The sequence below is a fragment of the Vanellus vanellus genome, assembly GCF_965231255.1.
Source record: "Vanellus vanellus genome assembly, chromosome: 11".
In the NCBI taxonomy this organism is placed as follows: domain Eukaryota; kingdom Metazoa; phylum Chordata; class Aves; order Charadriiformes; family Charadriidae; genus Vanellus; species Vanellus vanellus.
In genome coordinates, this window is record NC_138916.1 from 687,008 (window position 1) to 710,521 (window position 23,514).

A 23,514-nucleotide genomic window follows, 5' to 3' on the forward strand; every position below is an offset into this window, starting at 1 on the left:
CCAAGCCAGTGGGTTTTCTCTGGCATCCTTGAGCTATTAATTGTTACCATCTCAAAAAACTTACCTCCCCAGGTGCAGGACTTTGCGTTTCCCATGGCTGAATTTCATGAGGTTACTTGCAGCCCATTTCTCCAGCCTGTTGAGGTCTCTCTGGGTGGCAGCAGGGTGGCAGCATGTGAACAGCGGTAAGATTTCTCCAGTGTATCAACCAGTCCTTCCAGCTGGGTATCATCTGCAAACTTGCTGTGGCTGCACCCTGTCCAATCACGCAGATCATTCAGGAAGATGTTAAGCAGTACTGGCCTCAGATTCAGGTAACACCATGGCTGACTGACCTGCAGCTGGACTTCATGCCACTGATCACAATATTGTAAGCTTGGTCATTCAGCCAGTTTGCACTCCACCTCACTGTCCACTGGTCTAGCCTGTACTTCATCAATTCATCAGTGAAGATGTTATGGGAGACAGTGCTGAAACCCTTCCTAAAGGCATGATAAACAATATCCACCTCACTCCCCTCATCCACCAAGGTAGTAACTTCCTTGCAGAAGGCTATCAGCTGCATGAGGCATGATTTCCCCCTTTGTAAATCCATACCAGCTACTGGCTAAATGTAGAGAAGCATATATATATATATATATATATATATATGCGCTAATATATAACAACTGCCTAAATCAACTGGCTGCCCACCCACAGCATAGGAGGGATTTGGTGTTCATTCATGCACTGGGAAAGAGACACAGGTCCATGTCTCATGGGCACTGATCCATGCAACTGATCCTTCCAGCCTGTGGCCCACGCCTACCTGCTGGTCCAGCTGGCAATCCACCAGGCTTTGATCACTGGCTCATTAACTCTGATCTTCAAAGGCATGAATGAACATTAACTGCATAGCTCTGACATGACATCTTCTCTTAGCCTGGAGAAGAGAAGGCTCTGGGGAGATCTTATTGCGACCTTCCAGTACCTAAAGGGGGCCTACAGGAGAGCTGGGGAAGGACTTTTTACTAAGGCATGTAGAGATAGGATGAGGTGGAATGGCTTTAAACTGGAAGAGAGCAGGTTCAGATTAAACATTAGGAAGAAATTTTTCACTTGGAGGGTGATAAGGCACTGGAACAGGTTGCCCAGAGAGGTTGTTGAGGCCCCATCCCTGGAGGTGTTCAAGGCCAGGCTGGACATGGCCTTGGGCAACCTGGTCTAGTGGGAGGTGTCCCTGTATATGGCAGGGGGATTGGAACCCGATGATCTTCAAGGTTCTTTCCAACCTAAACCATTCTATGATTCTATGATTCTAAATACGCAGAACTTAATGCTTTATGTCTAATGGTGATAAGATGACTAAATGAAAGAATCAGTGAAATGAGTCTGATCAAAGCAAACAGAGATTAACAAAGAATAATCAAAACATGGCAAGCAGTAGTTTATTGACAAGTGGTGTTAGAGAAAGAAAACATTTTGAGATGGGATACTAAAATTCTGAAATGCAGTTAATAAATTCACATTTCTGGCAAGAAAGGAAGTTATTTACTAGCAATTTAATTATGCATTAAGCACTAGCAGATTACAATTAGTGACTCCCAATTAATTAACATAAAAATGGTGTGATGCTAATGCTACTTACTGAATGGTGACCCTCTACTGCGACAGTGTGGAAAAGAGAAGGAGGCATATTTTTCATCATCAGAGTCTCTAGGTTTGCATCTAGTTCTGTGGATTCCCATCAGGAGATCCCAGAGTGGATAACAACAGCAGAAACCATGTTCTTTAGACACCGTTTTGCTTTATCTTTGACTTGACCCCTTAGCACTTACCCAGATGCAGCCGCAGCACACCGTGGAAGTGCAGATCCACATAGTAAGTGAACTCTTTGGGCATGGTGTGTATCCCACGTTTGGGAAGCACATTGTCATAGTAATGATGGGGCAGGGAATGGCCATCAGGGTGCAAAGAGAAGGGCCAGAAGCCATAGAGTGTAATGTGTTGGCACAACTCCAGAGCAGCATTCACTAGCATGAAACCTGAGGAAAGGCGATGAGTATGAAAACCATGATCATGCCAATACTTGCTTAGAGCACTCAGGTACTGAGGGTGCAAGAAGACGACTTGTGACTGGGAGGCAGAGTCCTGTAATGCATAGAGTGCTCGGTAAGAAGCTTCACTATTGCCAGGATAGGAGAAAGCTGGGATGAGGAACCAAGTCTTTCCATAGGATGCTGCTGCCTTCACAAACGGCAAGCGCCGACCATTCAGACCATGAAACCTATGAGGCAAGAGATGTGGGACCATCACCCTCTGACAACCCCATCCTCATTCCCTCCTGCCCTTCTCATGCTGCTGTACCCCAGAGCAGTGAAATACCAGTCTTACTCTTCATCTCCACGTTCCCCTTCTTGGCACCTTGAGGGTGATCCAAGTTAAAAATTCTCAGGTGCAGCTAACACAGACCAGAAGAGCTGCTTGAAAATATCTAGGAGGTTTGCTAGTGACTAGTTGGTTAAAAGGCTGGGAAGATGTCTTCAAATTTAAAACCTTAGTGGCCTCAGAGACACAATTCACAGAGAATGATGTCTCATGATGGAGGAGCAGAGGGAGAGGAGATAATTCATGTCATCTACCTTTAGTAGATGACATGTAGATTTAGTAGATTACCTTTATCTACTACGCAGATAACTACATCTGAGCTAATTGTCCAAATGTCCTTTGTACTCAGTGGAGGGAAACAAGCACAGCTGGATCACAACTGACCTGTCTTATTTTATATGTCTGCTGTAGGACAAGGAGTACCTGTTTTCTCCACTGAACATAAAGGTCATTTATGCAGCTAGGATCGGAATGAGATGGAATAGCTCCCATCAGAGCTCCTCCTGACGGCAGCAGTACAGAATACAGCTGAGCCTCTCTTCCTTTCTAAATATCACCCTTGAGAGGATCAGGTCACTGGAAAGACTGGAAATGCTATTAATCTCTAGCGGTAAGCTAAAACAACAAACAGCAACCAAGTCTTGAAAAAATTCTGCCCCAAACAACTCCAAAATGTGCATTATTCCCCTGTATACCTCTGCACAGAGGGAAGCATCTCATGGCAGTAAATGCCAATAGCTTTTTTTGGACGGGCCTGCATGGTAGCAAAAGCCTGTCTTTTTTCTGGGGCCCAAAGCAGAGGAAAAAGAGGTTGCCTCTTCAAGAACACTGTATACGGGAGAGAAGCAAATTAGGAGTCTTTTCCTCCATTTTCATTACCACACCTATTACCTTTTCTGAAGGATACTAGGATTCACAGTGACAATGCTTGACTTTCTGCCCACATCCTCAGGAAAGTCCACAGAAGGCAAGTTAAATCTGATTGAGGTGATAGACAAAGTCTATGAGAAATAATGCTCCATGATATCCTGAGAGCTTATCCATCCCTCTGTGACACTGCCTAGTTCAGGTATACCCCACAATTTCCACAGCCCCTCACCTTCAACCCCATTCAGAACATTTCCTCTGTCTCCATTTTATCTACTTTCACCCTATTCCCATGAAAGCCCCCTCCTCCTGCTGGTCTCCTACACGTCTCCTGGGCAGGCTGGCAGCAATTACCTGATTACAAACTGGTGCCCATCAATTTTAGAGCCACAGCTACTGTTCCTGAGGATTCCTCCATTTCCCACTATGGCACAGGTTTTGTAGAGAGGGTCCTGAAAGGGGGATTTCTATAAAGAACAATATGTAGAAATTCACTCACCCTTAGAGAATTATAGTAAAGACCTACCACAGATCCTCCAACTGGACACATTCCAGGGTGTACGAGAGAAAAGCATGCAGACTTTGAGTCATATCCCCCATCAAAGAGCACTGACCTCTGGCAGGATCTCCAGCAAGCCACTGCTGACTTTCAAGCTCTTTGAGCGATACCCATCATAGACAATCTCAGATCCCAATGGTGTGTTGTCTTGCGTCACAGCCAGCCAGGCTGAGGCATTGCAGCAGTGCCCTAGCTCTGCCCTGTAAGGGGGAGAGGGTGGAAGATGGTGAGCAGAGGTCTGGAGATGGGATGTAACAGCATAACAAAGGAGACACAGATAAGAATGAGAAGAGAGTCCTAGGCAAGGTGCTGCAGTAGAAGCAGAAGTAAAGGATTAGGTGACCAAGTACTGCAGTGCAAGTGGAAAGCAAGCTTGGGAATCCACATGGATTTCCAGACGTTTTCTCTGTTCTCCACTCTTTAGCCTAGCCATTACTCCAAAGCCCTTCCTGCTTGCTTCAGCCTCAGCTTCACCCTTGGCCCATGCGTGCCTTCAACCCTGCCCTCATAAGCTCACCAACATGCAAGATTAAAGGCCAGCAAATGGGATGCAGCAGGGCAATGCAAGCGTTACGCGAGGATGGTGGGGGTGGGTGTGCCTGCATGTCCCACCCATACAATATGACCTCGAGAACATCTCTTTAGGTATGATTGTGAGTGTAGACAGTGTGTGTGAGGATCAGTGCAATAAACAAACCCTGGCAAGCATTCACCTAAAACTCATGTGAAAGAGGAAAACAATCAAGAATCTTGAATCACTTGAAACAAATTATTAAAGAAATGTGAACATTTTTCATGAGGGGCGAATGACTATGGAGTAGAAAGAGCAGCAGTCAAAACTTGATCTGACCCTGCCAGAAGTTGCCCCAGCAGCATCACAACCTCTGCCAAGGCCAGACGGAGCACCCGTTTTGGTGCATCCAACCAGAGGGCTGTCATTATTGGGTGCAGCAAGCAGGGACCCATGGCATGGGTGGTGTGCATATGTGGATTCATGGGGTACTTCTTCACAGGCTTGCAGCTTTTTCTCTGTGACTTGTGGACATCACCTGTACTGGGCCAAGGCAGTAGCGTTGAACTTCCAGCAGCAGTTCTGCATTAACTTCACATGTCTCAGGCTCCAGACCTCATTCACCCTAGGGCAGAAAGAGCTCTTAAGCAACTTGAATGCTCTCACAAAGACTTACTGCAAACAAATGACTCTCTCTTGCATCCCTTCCTACCCCCTGGACCTTCACTGAGGCCACCAGGTGACCCAGTTTAGCCAGTTGCCTGTCTTCCACTGCCCAGCACACTTGTAGCCACGACTCTCACTTCTGAGTTTGCGTTATGTTGCTCAACAGTCCTTGACATGCTTCTGCTTCTGGAATTTTGATGTCAGGTCTGTGAAAAAAACCAAAGGGTTAAACTGAGCCAGAATACCATGTCCTTACACAGCTTTCCTCCATCACTCCACCCCAGTGTCTCCCCTTGGCCATCTCATGGCCCAGCCTGCAACCAACTGCTCCCACCCTGAGCTATCCTCATGAAACTACACTCATTGCATCCATTCCCTACACTATCTCCATTCCTACGCTATTGAGTCCTCCCCTGGAGACCTCCTGGAGCAATCCTCCATGTTCCCACTTCCTTTCCAGGACTGAGGGGACACAGTTCCTCCACCCTGTACCTCACTCACCTGTCATTCAACACCACAAAGCAGACAGAGACAAATGAGATTGCAGCTATAATCAGCAACATGACCCACAGCTTGTGTATCTTCAGCAGTCTCGGCTTCATGTACTCTTCCCTGCTGATGCTGTTTGGCATTTTGGAGTATGCCTGAGAGAGCAGAAGAAATGAGGAAATTCCATACCTGAGCTGGTCAGTGTAAACACCCAGCCCAGGGCTTCTCTGGCACTGGCCCTCATTGAAAGTTTCCCTTAACTCTGCAAAACAACATTCAACACAAAACATAGTAGGGAACTCATTTCTCTTGGGCTATGCTGAAGCATGCCATGCAGTTATTGGTGGATCCTACTGGACCCTGTTGGAAGGCATCACGGGCCTGCAGTATTCTTTCTCCTGTAAAGCTGTCCTCAGCTATTCCAGGGCAGTGGTTCTACTAGTATTCTTCCACAGCCTTGGCCCCGCTCCCTGACACCTTCTCCATCTCACCTCTCCAGCAGTTATCTAAAAATGCCTGCACACAAGTTCGTCATCACCTATGTTGGAAAGAAAAGGGCAGGCAGGTTTTTCTCCTCATTTACTTTACTCCGCTGCACACCAGGGGCCATGACCAGCCTTGGGGATCATAAGCACAGAACTTTAGCGCATCTTGCTAAAGGCCTTTGTCCTGGAATGCTGTGGTTTTACCTGTTTGCAGGCAGCCACCCCAATCATGTCAATTCTATATCAAAACAGACATGGCATCGGATTGGCATGTTTCTTCAGACGCACGCCTTTATCTGCTGTAGGTAAGAGAAACAGCTTTGCAGAATTTTCCAAAGCACACCACTGTTTTCCCCACATCCATTACTACTTTCCCATCCTTGGTTAAGGAATGATTGTTCTGGCTTTCTCCAAAGAGCAGCATGGTTGCAAGGTGCAGCAGAGAAGGGAAGGACGAAGCAGAACTTTGTTCACATTCTTTTTGAAGTTTTTCCTCTGAGTTAGCTATTTTTTATCTCTGTTTATGGGATGCTGAGCTAGCCTAATCCAAATCTTTCCAGTGGGAATTTTGAACCCCCATAAATTTCTGGCCACTAAATTGGAGAGATACGAGTTTGATGGACGGACTGTTTGATGGATAAGGAACTAGCTGGATGTCTGCGGTCCAAAAAGTTACAGTCAATGGCTCAATGTCCAAGTGGAAACCTCTGATGATTGGTGTCCCTCAAGGGTCCATACTGGGACCAATACTGTTTAATACCAGTCATTGACATAGCATGATTGAGTGCACTCACAGCAAGTTTGCAGGTGACACCAAGCTGAGTGGCATGGTTGACACACCTGAGGGACAGGATGCCATCCAGAGGGACCTTCACAGGCTTGAGAAAGTGGGCCCATGTGAACAAGTTCAACAAGATCAAGTGCAAGATCCTGCACTTGGGTTGGGACAATCCCCAGTATAGATACTGACTGAGGGATGAAGGGATTGAGAGCAGACCAGTGGAAAAGGACTTGGGGATAGTGGTGGGTGAAAAATTAGACATGAGCCAGCAATGTCCATTTGCAGCTGAGAAAGCAAATTTTATGCTGGGCTACATAGAAAGAAGCATGGCCAACAGGTCAAGGGAGATGATTCTCTCCAGTCTTGTGAGACTCCACCTTGAGTACTGCATCTAATTCTGGGGCCCCACCACAAGAAAGATATGGACTTGACAGAGGGAGGTCCAGAGGAGGGCCACAAAAATGGTCAGAGGGTTGGAACACCTGTCCTGCGAAGAAGTGCTGGGAGAGTTAGGGTTGCTTAGACTGGAGAAGAGAAGGCTCTGTGGAGGCCTTATTGTGGTATTTTAGTACTTAAAGGAGGCTTGTAAGAAAGGTGGAGAAAGACTTTTTTACCAGGGCCTGTAGTGACAAGACAAAGGACAATGGTTTTAAACTGAAAGATGGTTGATTTAGACTGGACATAAGGAAGAAACGATTTAAGATGTGGGTGATGAGACACTGGAAGAGGTTGCCCAGAGAAGTTGTGGATGCCCCATCATTGGAAGCATTCAAGATCAGATTGGATGGGGCTCTGAGCAGCCTGATCTATGTCCCTGCCCATAGCAAGGGGTGGAACGAGATGATCCTTGACGGTCCCTTCCAACCCAAACCATTCTGTCATTCTATGAATTTTGATTGTATGATTCCATGAAGATGAAAACTTTAGATTTATCAGGATTGTGATGTGATCATCAGTGGCCTGTACACAGGGAAAACAAAAGATTCTTCTTGCCAGTATTGCTCAACTGGACTTTGTCTCCCAAAGCTGGAACCTGACTAATCCAGCCCCAGGCAAAATGAATGTAATCAGAATGTCGGTTTTACTGCTGTCAATGAACAAGTGCACTTCCTGTTACCTTGGTTTTTTTTTTTTTTTCTGGGGGTTTGATTGAGTTAGTCTTGTTCAGGGCTGGGGTTTGGTTGTTAGGTTGTATTTGGTTTTGTTTGGTTTTGGTTTTTTTTTTTTCCGAGCAACAGCTCTTTTCAGAGGAGAGTAATATTCTCTTTAAGGCCCTTGGTCTGGGTAAGCATATTGTCAGCTCTCAAAAGTGATAGTTGCTGAAACCCAATACAAGCAGTGCACTAATTATATAACAGTCTAGAAAATGAGAACCTATGGTTCAGTTTCCCACTGCAAAACCACAAACTTAAAACAATGATTTCAATAAAATAAAGAGGTATGTAATCTAAACCCAAGAAAGCTAAAACTTACCTTTTACACCAAGAAGGCTGAGCTACATCTGTTTGATCCTGAAGCTAGCTTCAAGTGCAGTTATACCTGGGCCGATACAGTTTTGCCGCAGCTCAAACCTTCAAACAATCCGGAACTGCCCTCGCAGGGGGAGGAGATGTGATTATTTCCCTCTGTTGGAGTGACTCATGCATTTCTTCAGAATCACAACTATGAACTATGAAAAGTCCTCCTGACAGGCAGTGCACAGTGCATTTATGTCCAGATCAAAAGCTTTTCTTGGCCTTGTTTTCGTATGTTGTGTGTCCTGTGGTACATATGAACGTGTCTTGTCCATTTGTTGGAGTGTTTTGCTAACAGCTGCTACACAAGAGGACATGAACATAAGAAGACAAGGGTCTTCAGTGTACAGCCAAGACCTCAGAATAATTCTGCAGAGCTGAGAGGGGAGCTAGCTGCTAGGCTTAATGCAGAGGCTAACTGCAGCAAACCATGCCTAGACCCACAATTCCCAAAACTGCTCAAGAGACTATGGAAACTGGAATATCCCTACAGAATCAAGCTCCACCAAGTGTGCAAGCCATTCCACTTAACAAAGCCTCCCTCACTGCTCCTTCCTGTGGCTGACACTATCAAACAACACATCCAGCAAAGTGGTGGGATTCACAAAGTCTTTCTCCATCAGCCAGGTGAACCTCCTCATCCACGTATCCCCAAGTGTACTGAGACAACAGCTTCTGGAACTGTGGTCACCTGCACAGCTATCAGAGTGCCATGGGTACAGTGACCTTGCGTTCTAATCCACAGAGGCAGCTGCACACATCTGCACATCCCCTTACTACAGGAGCTCATGGTCTTCTACAAACTGGATCAAAACTTGTCAGTCGGAAACTATGCAGTTATCAATCTGTGGAAGCGCTGTGCTTTAGATACCTTTTGGAAAATCCTAGGTACATGGGATTCAAGCCACATGTCTCAAGGCCTGGCAGTGGCAATCTCAAGTAAGGGTATTACTGATAGCCACTGTAACCAACCTGTCACTTTCCATGCTTGGTGCTTACCATGGACATGTCTTTAGAAGAGGCATCCCTTATTTCTTAGGCCTGAGGCTGTCCTATGCCTGACAAAGCAGGCCAAGACCCTGGAACTGATGCCAGGGGCCATGGTCTGGTGCCCCAAACCAGATTTCCCCCCACTCCAGTCCTCACCTCTGCCAATGGTCACCAGTGCCCAGGTCCTGGCACTGCCCCAGCTCTGTTCTGCCACCTGACTGCATGTAGGGCAGCAGAGGATTCCACTTCCCAACACCAGGCTGTGACCTGACTCTTGTCCATTCTGTGGTGATGGAGGGACCCTGGAACAAACACATGGTCACTGGGCAGGGAGCCCAGCAGGCTTTCCCAGCTCTGCCCATTACATGGCTGCCAACAGCAAGCACAATCCCTCCAGTCACCTGGACACAGGGACTGCATCAGGGCTATCACCCCAAAGGCCTTCCTTCTCACACTGATGCTGGACAGAGGAGTGGCAGGGAGGGCTTTGGTGAGGCCCCAGGCCTACATGTCATCGAGTTGCTCCTCAGCAATGAAGACCTAGTGTCCCAGAGCAGTGTGAAAGGGGAATCCTCCTGTGCCCAGCTGTCAGGCTAAGGTCCATCTGAGCAAAGAAATGAGCAACCTTCTCTGGGAAGTGTCCCAGGATGACAAGATGGGGGTTGGTGAGAGACAGCTCTTTGGGAAGCTGTTCCTTCAGGAGGAAGAAGAGAGCTTTGCCACAGTGGAGGAAGACCCTATCGTCCTGGAGGACTGAAGAAAACCACCATCGAGAATACAGGCAGTATGGGACCCAGGCAGGCCTGTTTGTCAAAGAAAGCAGGACAATGGGCCTAACTAAAGCAAGGAGACGTTACTCTTCAGCATGCTCATGTCAGGAGGAAGACATGGCAGCCCCAAAGCATTTGTGGTCTTGAGCAGCCTGGCCTCCACCTCCCACCAGGATGGCACCACAGGACACTGACCACCCCCGTGACAGCCTTACTAGTGTCCCTGTGCCGAAGAGCAGCCCCTGCAATGCTGTGGCTCAGCACCTTCTGCCCATGTCACTTTTCTGCCATGCAACAGCCTCCCCCTCCTTGCGTGCTTGGTTTTAGTGAACTCTAAGGTTATGGGTCCCTACAGTTGATGCTGCAAAGGGTTATGGGCTCCTAGGCCTATGGACCCTTGTGGTTAACATCCCCTAGGGTTAGCACCATGTTGGCTTAATGACCCTTTGGTTTATCGGCCTGTATGATTATATGCTCCTATGGTTATGGTCCCTCTGTGTTAACCTCAACCTAGGGTAAGTACCCCCAGGTGTTATTGATGCAAATTTTAGGGTTATGACCCTCTAGGTTATGGGTCCCTCTGGTTTACAAACCCTAGGGGCCAGCAGCCCTTGGGGTCCCATACCTCTAGGTGGCCATAACCCTAGGGAGCACTAACCTTAGGCATCCATGATCATCAGGGACACCAATTTTAGCAGGTCTTAAGCTATTGGCCCCATAAACCTACAGGTCTCTAACCCTGGGGGAGCTTAACCTCAGCAGAAACTGACCCTAGGAGGTTGTTACCTCCAAGGCCCATAAACTTAGGGGTCGCTAGTTGTAGGGGCCCATAACACTAAGGGTTGCTAAGCCTAGGGGCCCATTATCATAGGGGCCTGTAACACTGAGACACCAAAAGGTAGGGAGTAAAAACCATAGGGGTCTGTGGCACTAGGGGATGCAAACTCTAGGGGGTCCTGACCTTAGGAGCCACTAACCTTTGGGATCCATAACCTCAGGTGCCGATAAACCCTAGGGATTGCTAACCCTAAGTGCCCATAACTCTGAGGAGCCATAATCCTAGGGGTCACTAAACCTAGGGTCTTATATGTGATGCTGCCTGCAATCCTATGGATCAATAAGCTATTGATTGATATCCCTTAGTGCACATAATCCTATGGGCCCTTATGGCCCCTTTTATAATCCCCTTTTATAACTACAGGGTGCTAACCCTATGGAATGATGAGCTGAGAGGCCAAAAACAATAGAGGCCCATAAACCCGGTGGCCATGAACCCTAGAATTCCACGTAGCTGTCACAGACCCAAGGGACCGACAGCCTTAGTGGGGGCTAACCCTCAGGGTTGCTAAGTCTAATGGCCGATAACTCCAGAGGTCACTAATCCTAGGGGTTGTTAACACTAGCAGGCCATGACCATAGGGACACATAACCCTTGGAGCTCTATAACTCAAGGGCTGCTAGATCCAGCCTAAGGTGTTTAATTGAAGATGGTATGAATCAGTCTCTGCACCATTCCCAGGGGGTGCTCGGACTCTGTGCTTGTCACCCTTGAGCTCATGGAGAACCCAGGGAAAGCAGTACGTCCTTTAGGGTGCAATGCTTTGAAACATGTTATCGCTGGCAGTGTTGTAAGAAAAGATGAGCCTTCAGGGACCACACTGAAAACCTGTTACTTCAGGGATGTTGCAATAAGGAGACCAGAAGAGGCCAGGCTTTGTTTAGCAGAGAAGAACCCATTGCTAGGACATGCTTCTATTCACGGGAATGCCCACGCAGACACTGCAGTGCCAGCACCAGATTATACAGAATCATAGAATGGCAGGGGTTGGAAAGGAGCTCTGTGTATCATCCAGTCCAACCTCCCTGCCGAAGCAGGTTCACCTAGAGCAGGTTGGACAGAATTGCACCCAGGTGGGTTTTGAATTTCTCCAGAGAAGGAGACTCCACAACCTCTCTGGGCAGCCTGTTCCAGTGCTCCGGCACCCTCAAAGAGAATAAGATTTTCCTCATGTTGAGATGGAATTTTCTGTGTTCCAATTTGTGCCCGTTGCCCCTTGTCCTGTCACTGGGCACCACTGAAAAGAGTCTGGCCCCATACTCTCAACACCCACCCTTTAGATATTGATAAGCACTGATAAGATCTCCTTTCAGTCTGCTATTCTCCAGATCCAGGTCTCTCAGCCATTCCTCCTAAGAGAGATGCTTCATTCCCTTGATCATCTTCATAGCCCTGGACTCTCTCCAGTAGTTCCTTGTCTTTCTTGAACTGAGGAGCCCAGAACTGAACACAGTGCTCCAGATGTGGCCTCACCAGGGCAGAGTAGAGGGGAAGATGACCTCCCTCGACCTGCCGGCCATGCTCTTTTTAATGCACCCCAGGAGACCATTGGCCTTCTTTGCCACAAGGGCATATTGCTGGCTCATGGTCATCCTGTTGTCCACCAGGACTCCCAGGTCCCTCTCTGCAGAGCTGCTTTGCAGCAGGTCAACCCCTAACCTGTACTGGTTATTCCTCCCTAGGTGCAGGACCCTACACTTACCCTTGTTGAACTTCATTATGTTCCTTTCTGCCCAGCTCTCCAGCCTGTCCAGGTCTCTGCAGCACAGCAACAAATTGCAGCCAATAAGGATTCAAACAAGGATGTTGGCGGTGGTTGGTGGGACTGTGCAAACTGAGAAGGGAATGCGCAGGGGCAGGGAATTGAAGAGGAACAAAAGAGGAATTGGCAGAAATGAGTGTGAATGGGGCAGCTGCATGTAGAATGGAACGAATCAGTACACTTGTGTGACCAAGCCCTCTGCCTGATCATTGCAGTCTGTCCTATTTTCTTATTAGATCTCTTCTTAACTGTCTGCATAATCTCACCCTCTGTCTTGTGTGTGGGAGTGCTGCAAGGACTGAGTACCACCTGCTGGGGGAACCAGCATGAGTGGACAGGGTGCCAGCTACTGGCACCACACCAGGGGTGTGGGGGCCCCTGGCCTGTACTGTCAGTTACTGGTGTGAGTAGGGGTCTTGGCCACCAGCCACTGGAGAGGGAAGTGTGTGTGTCCCACAAATCAGCCTCTGGGGGTGACTGGGTTGAAGAAGGAGAGCAAGGGACTCCACACTGGTGGTTGGAGCTGGGCCACGGGTCACAGCCCGTGTGCCTGGTGCTAACTGCTGGGGGATGAGTGTCTGTATCTTCCCAAATCAGGTCTGTGTGTGTGTGCATGTGTATTCACCAGCAAACTTCAAGCTGGACCAGCCAGCATGTAGAAGGATCTGTGTCTTTGCAGGGGTATCAGGCAGACAGAGGGTCTGTGCTGGTCCCCAGGAGGACCTGTGAGTGTGGAGTGCCTCTGGGATCAGTGTGTATGTTGCATGTTTGCAGCAAGCATCAAGCTCGACCAGTCAGCAAGTAGGGGACCCATGGGGCAGGAAAGAAGGCTAGGGCAGGGGTGCTGGGTGGCAGACAGGCTGTGCTGCTGCTCAGAGGACCTGCGAATGTGCATAGGTGTGTGTGCGTGAGCCTGCACTAGTCTCTGCCAGCCTCAGAGGAGGAGTGGAACATGCTTGTGCGTGATGTGGGTCCAGTAAGCAGGTGCTGCTGAAGGCAGCGCGGTGTCTGTGGCATTCTGTGGGACTGGCCATGTTAGTGTCCTTTGATTCAGATTCACAACTAGTTGAACCTAGAGACGGGAAAGCGGCAGCTATAACCCTCAGCCTGGGCAGAGACTCCAGGTCCCCAGGGCACCAGACAAGATTCCAGCAGCCAGGCAGGAGGGAGTCTCGGGTCCAAAGTTGTGGCAGGTGACAGCCATTCTGAACATATAGGACAGGTTGGTTTTTACAGCTCTGTATTTTAAATTGCATTTATTCGAAAAGTACAGCTTAGAGGTAGTTACACTGATTGAGAAACTTGAATTCTCCCTAACATTCTGCCCAAAGCTGTTTTCATGTCATTATTTTTCAGGCTGTAGATGATGGGATTTAGCATGGGGGTTAAAATGCTGTATTGGATGGAAAACAGTTGATCTAGAATGAATGATGAGACTGAACTGGGTTTTGTGTACTGGAACAGAGCAGTAGTGTATAGCAAAACCACCACAATGAGGTGGGAGCTGCAAGTGGAGAAAGCTTTGTGCCTCCCCTTTGCAGACTGTATCTTCAGGACAGTAGAGATGATATAGATATAGGAGATAAGAGTGAGCAGAAAGGAGCTTGAACCAAAGATCACAGCAGAAGACAGAAGAACAAGTTTATTGAGGAAGGTCCTACCACAAGCTGCAGCTAAGAGAGGGGGCAACTCACAGCTGAAATGCTTGATTTCTGTGTACTTGCAGAACTGCACATTTAGCATTGGCAGTGTGTTTATAATGGAGTGTAAGACCCCCATGGCCCATGCACCCCCCACCAGCTGGCTACAGACAAGCTTGTTCATAACCTCTTGGTAGTGCAGTGGTTTACAGATGGCAATGTATCGATCGTATGCCATTGCTGAGAGCATGAAAATTTCACTACCAGCTGAGAGAAGGATTAAGGACATCTGGATAATACAGGCACTGAATGCAATGGTTGTCCGCTTCACTAGGAAATTCACCAGCATGTAAGGAACAATGGTGGTGGCATAACAGATGTCTGCAAGGGCTAAGTGAAAAAGGAAGAAGTACATAGGGGAGTGAAGGTGGGCATCAGTACTTATCACAATCATGATCACCATATTTCCAAACAAAGTGATGAAATAAATAATGGAAAACACAAAGAAGAGGAAGCTTTGAAGGTGTGGGTCACTTGTGAGTCCCAGGAGAACAAACTCACTTGCACTTGTTTGGTTTTCCATTCACAGCATGTTACCTGTAAGAGGAGGAAAAAAACCACCATGTCAGCAAGTGGAATCAGGGCATACTAGAGTTGCACTAGCTGACTCCCAGGTAACAGAGACAGGCAAATAACCAACCTTGTGCAGAATTCAATGTCAGGAGCAGGAGCTGGGGTGCAGGCAATTTCAGTCCTAGCTGAGAAGCAGGTTTTCCAACAAAGGTGTGGAGACAGCGTTAGATGCGAGCTGTCCTCCCCACTGAGCCAAACAGGCATTTCCTCCTCCTTCATGTCCTCTTACAAATGCCTTTCAAACTCCACACAAGGGGGAGGCCTGGGAAAGAAGTCCTCAAATCCTCTGACTTGTCTAAGATACATTTTCTTCCTAGAAATAGAGAGCTTTGGCTGGACCTCAGGAAAAAAAGGAAAGTTTACATTCTCTGGAAAAGGGGGTTGGCAACTTATGAGGACTATCAAGATATAACAAAGCAATGTAGGGGGAAAATGAGAAGGGCCAAAGCTCAATCAGAACTCAGCTTGGCCACTACAGGTAAAGGCAATAAGAAGAGATTCGTTCTGTATATCAATAGAAAAAGGAAGACTAGGGAAAATGTAGGCCCATGGATGAATGAGACAGGTGCCCTAGTGGTGGAAGACAGAGAAGGCAGAGTTACGGAATGCCTTCTTTTCTTCGCTGCTAAAGCTGTCCCTCACGAATCCCATACTCTGAAGGCAAAGGGGAAGGTCTGGAGAGAGGAAGATTTTCCCTCAGTTGAGGAGGACCATGTCAGAGACCACTTGGCCAAGCTGGACATTCATAAGTCCATGGGACCTGATGGGATGCACCCATGAGTGCTGAGAGAGCTGGCAGATGTTATTGCTAGACCACTCTCCATCATCTTTGAAAGGTCATGGAGAACAGGAGAGGTGCCTGAGGACTGGAGGAAGGCTGACATCACTTCGATCTTCAAAAAAGGCAAGAAGGAGGACCCAGGGAACTCCAGACCGGTTAGTCTCACCTCTGTCCCTGGGGAGGTAATGGAGCGACTCATTCTGGATGTCATCTCCAAACACGCTGAGGAACAGGAAGTTATTGGAAGTGGCCAACATGGATTTACCAAGGGTAAATCATGCTCGACCAATCTGATAACTTTCTATGATGTTATAACTGGTTGGCTGGATGAGGGGAGAGTAGAAGATGTCATCTACCATGACTTTAGCAAGGCTTTTGACACTGTCTCCCATGACATCCTCATTAGGAAGCTGAGGAAGTATGGGCTGGATGAGGTGACAGCGAGGTGGATTGAGAGTTGGCTGCGGGACAGAACTCAGAGGGTTGTGATCAGTGGCACAGAGTCTAGTTGGAGGCCTGTAACCAGTGGTGTCCCCAAGGGGTCAATACTTGGTCCAATCTTGTTTAATATATTCATTAATGACCTGGATGAGGAGACAGAGTGTATCCTCAGCAAGTTTGCTGATGATACCAAACTGGGTGGGGTGGCTGAACCCCCAGAGGGCCGTGCTGCCATCTAGCGTGACCTGGACAGGCCGGAGAGCTGGGCAGAGAAGAACCTAATGAGGTTTAACAAAAGCAAGTGCAAGGTCCTGCACCTGGGGAGGAAGAATGTAAAGCACCAGTATAGGTTAGGGGTGGACCTGCTGGGAAGTAGCTCTGAGGAGAAGGATCTGGGGGTCCTAGTAGACAGTAAATTATCCATGACCCAGCAATGTGCCCTTGTTGCCAAAAAGGCCGATGGAATCCTGGGCTGCATAGGGAAGAGTGTGGCCAGTAGGTCGAGGGAGGTCATTCTCCCCCTCTACTCTGCACTGCTGAGGCCACAACTGGAATACTGTGTCCAGTTTTGGGCTCCCCAGTTCAAGAGGGACGGGGAACTGCTGGAGCGAGTCCAGCAAAGGGCAACTAAGATGATTAAGGGATTAGAGCATCTCCCTTATGAGGAAAGGCTGAAAGAGCTGGGACTCTAGCCTGGAGAAGAGAATGCTTACAAGTATCTCAAGGGTGGGTTGAAGGAGGATGGAGCCAGGCTCTTTTCAGTGGTTCCCAGTGACAGGACGAGGGGCAATGGGCACAAGTTAGAACATGGGAATTTCTGTTCAAATACACGGAAAAACTTCTTTATGGTTCAGGTGACAGAGCACTGGAACAGGAAGCCCAGGGAGGTTGTGGAGTCCCCTTCTCTGGAGATTTTCAAGACCCACCTGGATGCAGTCCTGCGTACTGTGCTCTAGGCAATCCTGCTTTAGCAGGGGAGTTGGACTAGATGATCTCTAGAGGTCCCTTCCAACTCTGAAAACTCCGTGATTCATGATTCCATGATTCCTGACAAACAGGCTTAAATCCCAGAAGCGCCCATCACCAAACATGGGAGAATGACAGCACTTCCAGCTGGACCAATCTGTTCCTCTGCACTCATGACGTTACCCTTGAACTAGACTCTCAGTGTAAGGTTGCTCCAGTTCTTAGGAAGTCTATTCTGTGTGGTTCTGGTTTGACTCAGGACCAAAATGTGATATATCCAAAGGCTGTGGCTGCAGAATGCCCCCACAGGCCCAGTGTTCTGGACATATAGACACAATAGTGTTTAAGGTCCCTACTCTAAACCAGGGATAAATGGAGTTTTGGGGAATTACATATTCGGGTGTTTACTGCCAGGAGGTTGGCTACATAACAGATAATTACATTTTAAAACAGAGAACTTCCGAGGAATATTTCCTATACACATATATTTTGCTAAACAAAGTTTCCTGTTACACTCTAGGAATACTATCCAATACATGAGTGGGGATTAATCAGGAAAAGTAGTAGTCCAAAATATAATTATATTATATATTATTATGTTTTAGCTACATAACTGAGGAGAGATTTCGCAAGATGCACAAACATGCAATGCATCTCAGCTATATCGGTGTCTCCCACTCAGAAGGCAATGCAGAGAGCTGTCTTGGCCAAGGTTTGAGATAGACCGTATTCACCTTCCCTTTGGTAGTTTGTGGAGTTCAGACTCAAATTCTCAGAACCAAGTATCACCATCCAGTTTGCACCTTCAGCATCTCAAAAAGCAGATCTACATTATGAGCCAGTTCCCACATCTCCCACCCCCACCCTTTGCTTTGGTTTGCTTCTCTAAAGACCCAGTCAGTTTACCCCTGAGTTGAGGCAGAATCAAGCCATGGTTTTGGCACTCAGGGAGATTAGATGTGAGTGTGAGTTTGATCCCAGAGCTATTATGACAGTCTGAGAAGCTCAAAGGCCTTCACAGTGTGTCACATGATGTCCTACAACACAGAAATGAATGTTTTTGGTTTAAATCATTACCAACATCTTGGTTTCTTTCATTTAGGCACTTGAGTCTGGAAATGGGAAACTCATTACTTCTCAGGAAATTTTTTGTTATCAACAAGTTCTTAGGTAACAACTGGTGGGATACTGTCTCCCAGCTGGATTTACCTAAAAGCTATTCACAAAAATCAAAGCTAGTTGTTTAGATCCTCCCATTATTTCATCAGGAAAAAAAAAAGAAAAGGAAACTCTAGAAGGTGATACTTGAAATATGAGAAATAAATACACTTCTTATAACTTTTTTCCCATCTCCATTTACAGAATCCCTGATTTTTAAAAGAAAGTGACATAAAAAAAAAAACTCAGTGGAAGAGATTTTATGATCACTTCTAAAAACTATACTATGCATTTAAATGAATACAAACTAGTTTTGTGGAGAGAAAAAAATCCAGCAGTTATTCAAGAAATCAATTTAATTTTTTGCAAATGTCAAAACTATATTTTTTTCAAGCATTCTAGTTTTGAAAGATAAAATGAAAACTTAGATAAGAAGATAGACTGAGAGAGAGACTTGAGTCATTAGAGAGCAATCGATCGTGCGGTCTTCTACAGCATTGATGACACTAGTCATTGCAGACTGCCATTTTAAACCCTTTGGGAGAATTTTTTAGTGTTGTTCACTAGTTTTATAGTGAATTTAATAGTGTTATTCTTACATTTATATTATACTTACATTTATATTATACTCACATTTATATTATACTCACATTTATATAGGAATTTAACAAAATTCATAGTACGATGGAAGTTTTTATTTTTTTCCTATGAATTTTAAAATGAGCCCAGAGCTTATTTGTAGCAGATAGGAGATTAGTGGAGACTAGCACCTTTATTTGCAAATTCATTCTGTCTGTCAGCCACACGTCACTCCTGGAATGGCCAAGTTGTTTCCTTTAGCTATACAAAGAGCCTAGACCATGAACACAAACATGAACACTAACCTATGGTACTTCAAAAAACTCCATACATTCACTGAATTATTTGGTTTGGGATTTGTGTACTCACCAAAAAAAGTTGCTTCTTTTCTTAAGATGTCATTTGCCTGTTTGCAGTTCTTGTATTCTCATCCTGGAAAAAGGTATTAAAATGTATTGAATGAGTTTGTTAGTAGAAAATACTGTAATGAAATAATAATAAACTAATGTTCATGCATGTATACTCTTAAATCCCTAGAAGGGAGCGAAATAACAGTGAACTGGCCTACGTCTAACACGAAATTGAGGAACAAGTTAAAACTGAGTAGATAGATAGACAGATATATTGACAGGTATGCAGATAACTAGGGGGAATTATTCATGGTATACAAGCAAAAATGATACAGTTCCTTCCTCTTGACTATCCCTTGTATTAATAGAACTGTTAGAAAATATAAGCCAATGTTTCCAAAAATACGACATAAAGCTTTCTTGAAGTTTTTTCTCATCTCTGATCTACAACTCCTTTCTTTTTTCATCCTCACTCTTAATCCCTGCATCTCAAAGTCAAACACTGTATGTAAAAACATTCAATACAGTTTACCCCTGGAAAAGAGATGCTCCTCTGTGTTTGTCCTGGTGATATACTGGGGAAGAGTCTATTTTACACCTCTTCCTTTGCAGCTCATGTCTTTTCATATTCCTAACTCTAAAATTTAGCCTTTCTTTTGAAGCCTAAATATTTCCTGGCAGCCTCTGGGACAATTATCTCCTGTGTATGAAACTCTGAATATTTTAAGCCAGGAGCTAATAAGCTTATTCTAAAAAAAAAGGCTATTAGCTAGTTTCTTATATTCCCAGTGTTGCACTGTATAATGTCTTTCATTAGCCATTCTGTTTTGAAGACTGTTGTGTAATTCTGGCCTCTGTGATACTGGAAACACAAACTCTCTACTAAGTAATGCTAAGACCAAGTCAAATAAATCATCGTGTATTGGGTATTTTAGGTGAATTTAAGAGATCAGTTAAAAGTAGCGATCATTAATATTACAAACATCCCTCCTTCCCAAAATAAGCTCCACATTGTGGATTCTTTTATTGCTTACCTCTCATCTAAATGATGGACTTTTTCTACTAATCTTTGGTGCCTACAATGCAAATAACAACTGAGATAGATAGCTACTTGATGCAGCTGTATCTTAATGTCTCTATGTAGTTCATATAGAAGTATGGTGTCCATAGTCTGGATGTCTAAATAGAAACACATTTTCATTTAATGTGTTTAAAGTCTCTCTTATCCAACACTTCCCGCACACACTCCCCCAAGACCACTTCACTCACACAGATACACACACCCCCATAGGTCCACTCCTAGAGACCTCAGACCCGACAGATCCTGGTCCCTCTGATAATAAGGTCTTTAACTGAGATGGAGTTCATTTTCTTATATGTGAAATAACTTTCTACACTCTCATTACTGCAAGGGGAAAAAAAGAGGCACATCTGATGTGCAGCTCATTTTATCTGTCTCAGGTATTTATTTTAGGTTGCAGTCTCACTGCTAAGATTGAGTGCAGGATTCAATATGTGAATGTTTCCTTCTTTTACTGCGACGTGGACACCTTGTTTTAACAGCACACAAATGACAAACCTCTTCAAGGATCCCTTCTGTCCCATTCCCAAAGAAGATTCAAATATATTTTAGTGGTATCATAATTCTTGTGATCTTTTTTCATCAGCAAGGGTGGGACCACACCCTGTCTTTCCTATCTTGGTTTAGTCTTCCAGTATTATACCTCAAAGCTTTGTGCTTTCATGCCACGCTTCTTTTCACAGAGCACACATCTACAATATCACACCTGGACAGGAGAATATTCATCACTGACAGAGGGTCTGTAGTCACCCTTAAGAAAATGGCAGAGCAGTTCTGTGCTGAGGGGTTTGAGAAGCATCACTCAGATTGAAAACATTAACAGTGTTCTATGTTAAGACCCAAAATGAGAAACATTTCGGTGATTTAGACCATGGATAAAAGACAGGTATCATTCATGGCATGCATATATCCATAACAGGATCTCTGAGTCCACAAGCATGAAAGGCTTTGGGACAGTACTGAGGCAGGGATTGCTCCAAGTGATAAGCAGTACAAATATGGTGACATATGGCAAGCTATGGCCTTCTGTATGGGCTGAAAACACTCTCACGTACTTGTCCAAAGAACAGACATTGCTGCTGTGTAAAGATAAGTAATTAAGCAGATTAGTCTCAAGCTAACATCATACCATATAGGTTCGCTTTACTGTCAATACAGAAAATGGACAGTTCGAGGATCCAGTTTTTCTAACCAAATACAGATTCTTCTTGTGAATAAAATGCATTATGTTTTGGATTTTGTGAAGTTGTCTAGATCTCCACAATTTCTGAACAAAATGTAGAATGACTAACTATGGTGTACATTAAACTGGATACACTCCATTCATTGAATCACAGAATCGTCTAGGTTGGAGAAGATGTTTAGGGTCATCGAATCCAGCCATCAACCTAATACTGCCAAAACCACCATTAAACCATGTCCCTCAGCACTACATCCACATGTGTTTCAAATACCTCCAGGGACGACAGCTCAACCACTTCCCTGGGCAGTGGGATGAAACGGGAAAAAGGACTTCACTGTGAGGTTCAAATTAACAATTCATTTGGACTTCACTCACAGGTCCAATGCGTCACTATTGCAAGTTCTAGGTGTACAATGGTGATTACACTATTGCAGTTTAAAAGAAATTAGTGGGCCCAAGTAACAACACAAACCACAAGCGCGCTAGATATTAATACCTTAAACGAGTGCACCAACTACAAACTTAAAAGCATGCTATATACTGTACGTATGTTTCTTAGTCACTTACCCTCTCTCAGGTAAGGTCGCTCAACCCCTGGGAAGTTACCCTGCACAGTGTCCTGGAAAGGGGGGGACGGATCTCCTACAGGGGGGGGACAGAATCTCCTCGTTGGAGGATTCCCCATTTTTCTCCCCAAACCCTGCGGTTTATATTTCCTGACTCTGTTAGGGTACAGGATTGTGCCGAAGTGGATTATATTTACCTCTGGTGGTGCGATAACTAAGTCTCTCTTGCCAATTTGTGATGTCTGGCGCTCAAAGTCATGGGAATAGTGGTGGGATGGGACTCAGGGCATTTTGCTTGTCCAGGGCCATTTGGTTTCGGTTCTCATATGAAATCTTGAGATAACCCCGGGCTGAGCTGTTTTGCAGCTCCCCCCAAGTTATCTCTGCATAGACAAGGCAAGGCAGAGATGAAGCTGAGTCAGATGACAACTCCCTGCATCTCACCTATTGTGCTCAGAAACCAGTTTGGCTGGGTGCTCCCATACAGGCAGCCTGTTCCAATGCTTGACAACCCTTTCTGTGGAGAAATATTTCCCCATATCTAATCTAAACCTCCCCTGGCATAAGTTGACTTCATTTTCTCTTGTCCTATCACTTTTTATTAGGGAGAAGAGATCAAACCCCACCTCTCTAAGACCTCCTTTCAGGTAGTTGTAGAGAGTCATAATGTCTTCCCTGAGCCTCCCAGGCTAAACAACCCCAGTTGACTCCAGACCACTCACCAGCTTTCTTGTCCTTCTCTGGACATGCTCCAGAATCTCAATGTCTTTCTTGTAGTGAGGCCCAAAACTGAACACAAGCCTTGAGGTGGGGTCTCACCAGTGCTGGGTACAGGGGGACAATCGCTTCCCTAGTCCTGCTGGCCACACTGTTTCTGATACAAGGCAGGATGCTATTGGCCACCTGGGCACTCTGCTGGCTCACATTCAGCCAGCTGTTGACCAGCAGCCCTAGGTCCTTTTCTGCCAGGCAGCTTTCTAGCCACTCTTCCCCAAGCCTGTAGCGCTGTGTGGGGTTGTTGTGACCCAAGTGCAGGACCTGTCACTTGGTCTTGTTGAACCTCATACCGTTGGCCTCGGCCCATTGATCCAGCCTGTACAGTTCCCTCTGTAGAGCCTTCCTACCCTCAAGGAGGTCGACACTCCTGCCTAACTTGGTGTTGTCTGCAACTTACTGAGGGTGCACTCCATCCCCTCATCCAGGTCGTTGATATTAAAGAGAAACAGCCCAAATACTGAGCCCTGGGGAACACCACTTGTGACCAGCCACCAACTGGATTTAACTGAGCCATCAGTCCTTGTCTTCCTATGGTTTCCAGTCACCTGCTTTGTAACTCTTTTGGCAAATGTCCTTACTTTTCTCCTGATAAAGCTCTATACTCCTCTTCACACTCTCAAGTACTTTTCCCTGATAAACTTCTTATTCATGGAAAACTGAAACATCAACAATGTTGCTCCTCTTGTTGCTGTTTCACCTGCTTGCAAAACATTAAATTATCTTCATATGCCAAGGAAATGGCTATGCCTCCCCAGTGTTG

At 45.9% G+C, this 23,514-nt stretch overlaps 2 protein-coding genes across 2 annotated transcripts; both read right to left on the bottom strand.

Moving 5' to 3' along the window:
• Positions 1–718: 718 nt before the first annotated feature.
• Positions 719–6,368, bottom strand: LOC309676378 (alpha-N-acetylneuraminide alpha-2,8-sialyltransferase-like; the record flags this gene model as incomplete). The annotated part of the gene is made up of 9 exons (XM_082488916.1): positions 719–729; positions 1,818–2,266; positions 3,259–3,345; positions 3,589–3,701; positions 3,849–3,993; positions 4,843–4,929; positions 5,108–5,176; positions 5,472–5,614; positions 6,303–6,368. The coding sequence occupies 9 exons, from the start codon at positions 6,366–6,368 to the stop codon at positions 719–721; spliced, it is 1,170 nt and encodes a 389-aa protein (XP_082345042.1).
• A 7,515-nt stretch (positions 6,369–13,883) lies between these two features.
• On the bottom strand, positions 13,884–14,822 carry LOC309676379 (olfactory receptor 5V1-like; the record flags this gene model as incomplete). Its single annotated transcript, XM_082488917.1, has 1 exon — positions 13,884–14,822. One exon carries the CDS (start codon positions 14,820–14,822, stop codon positions 13,884–13,886), a length of 939 nt encoding a protein of 312 aa, XP_082345043.1.
• Between the last annotated feature and the right edge of the window lie 8,692 nt (positions 14,823–23,514).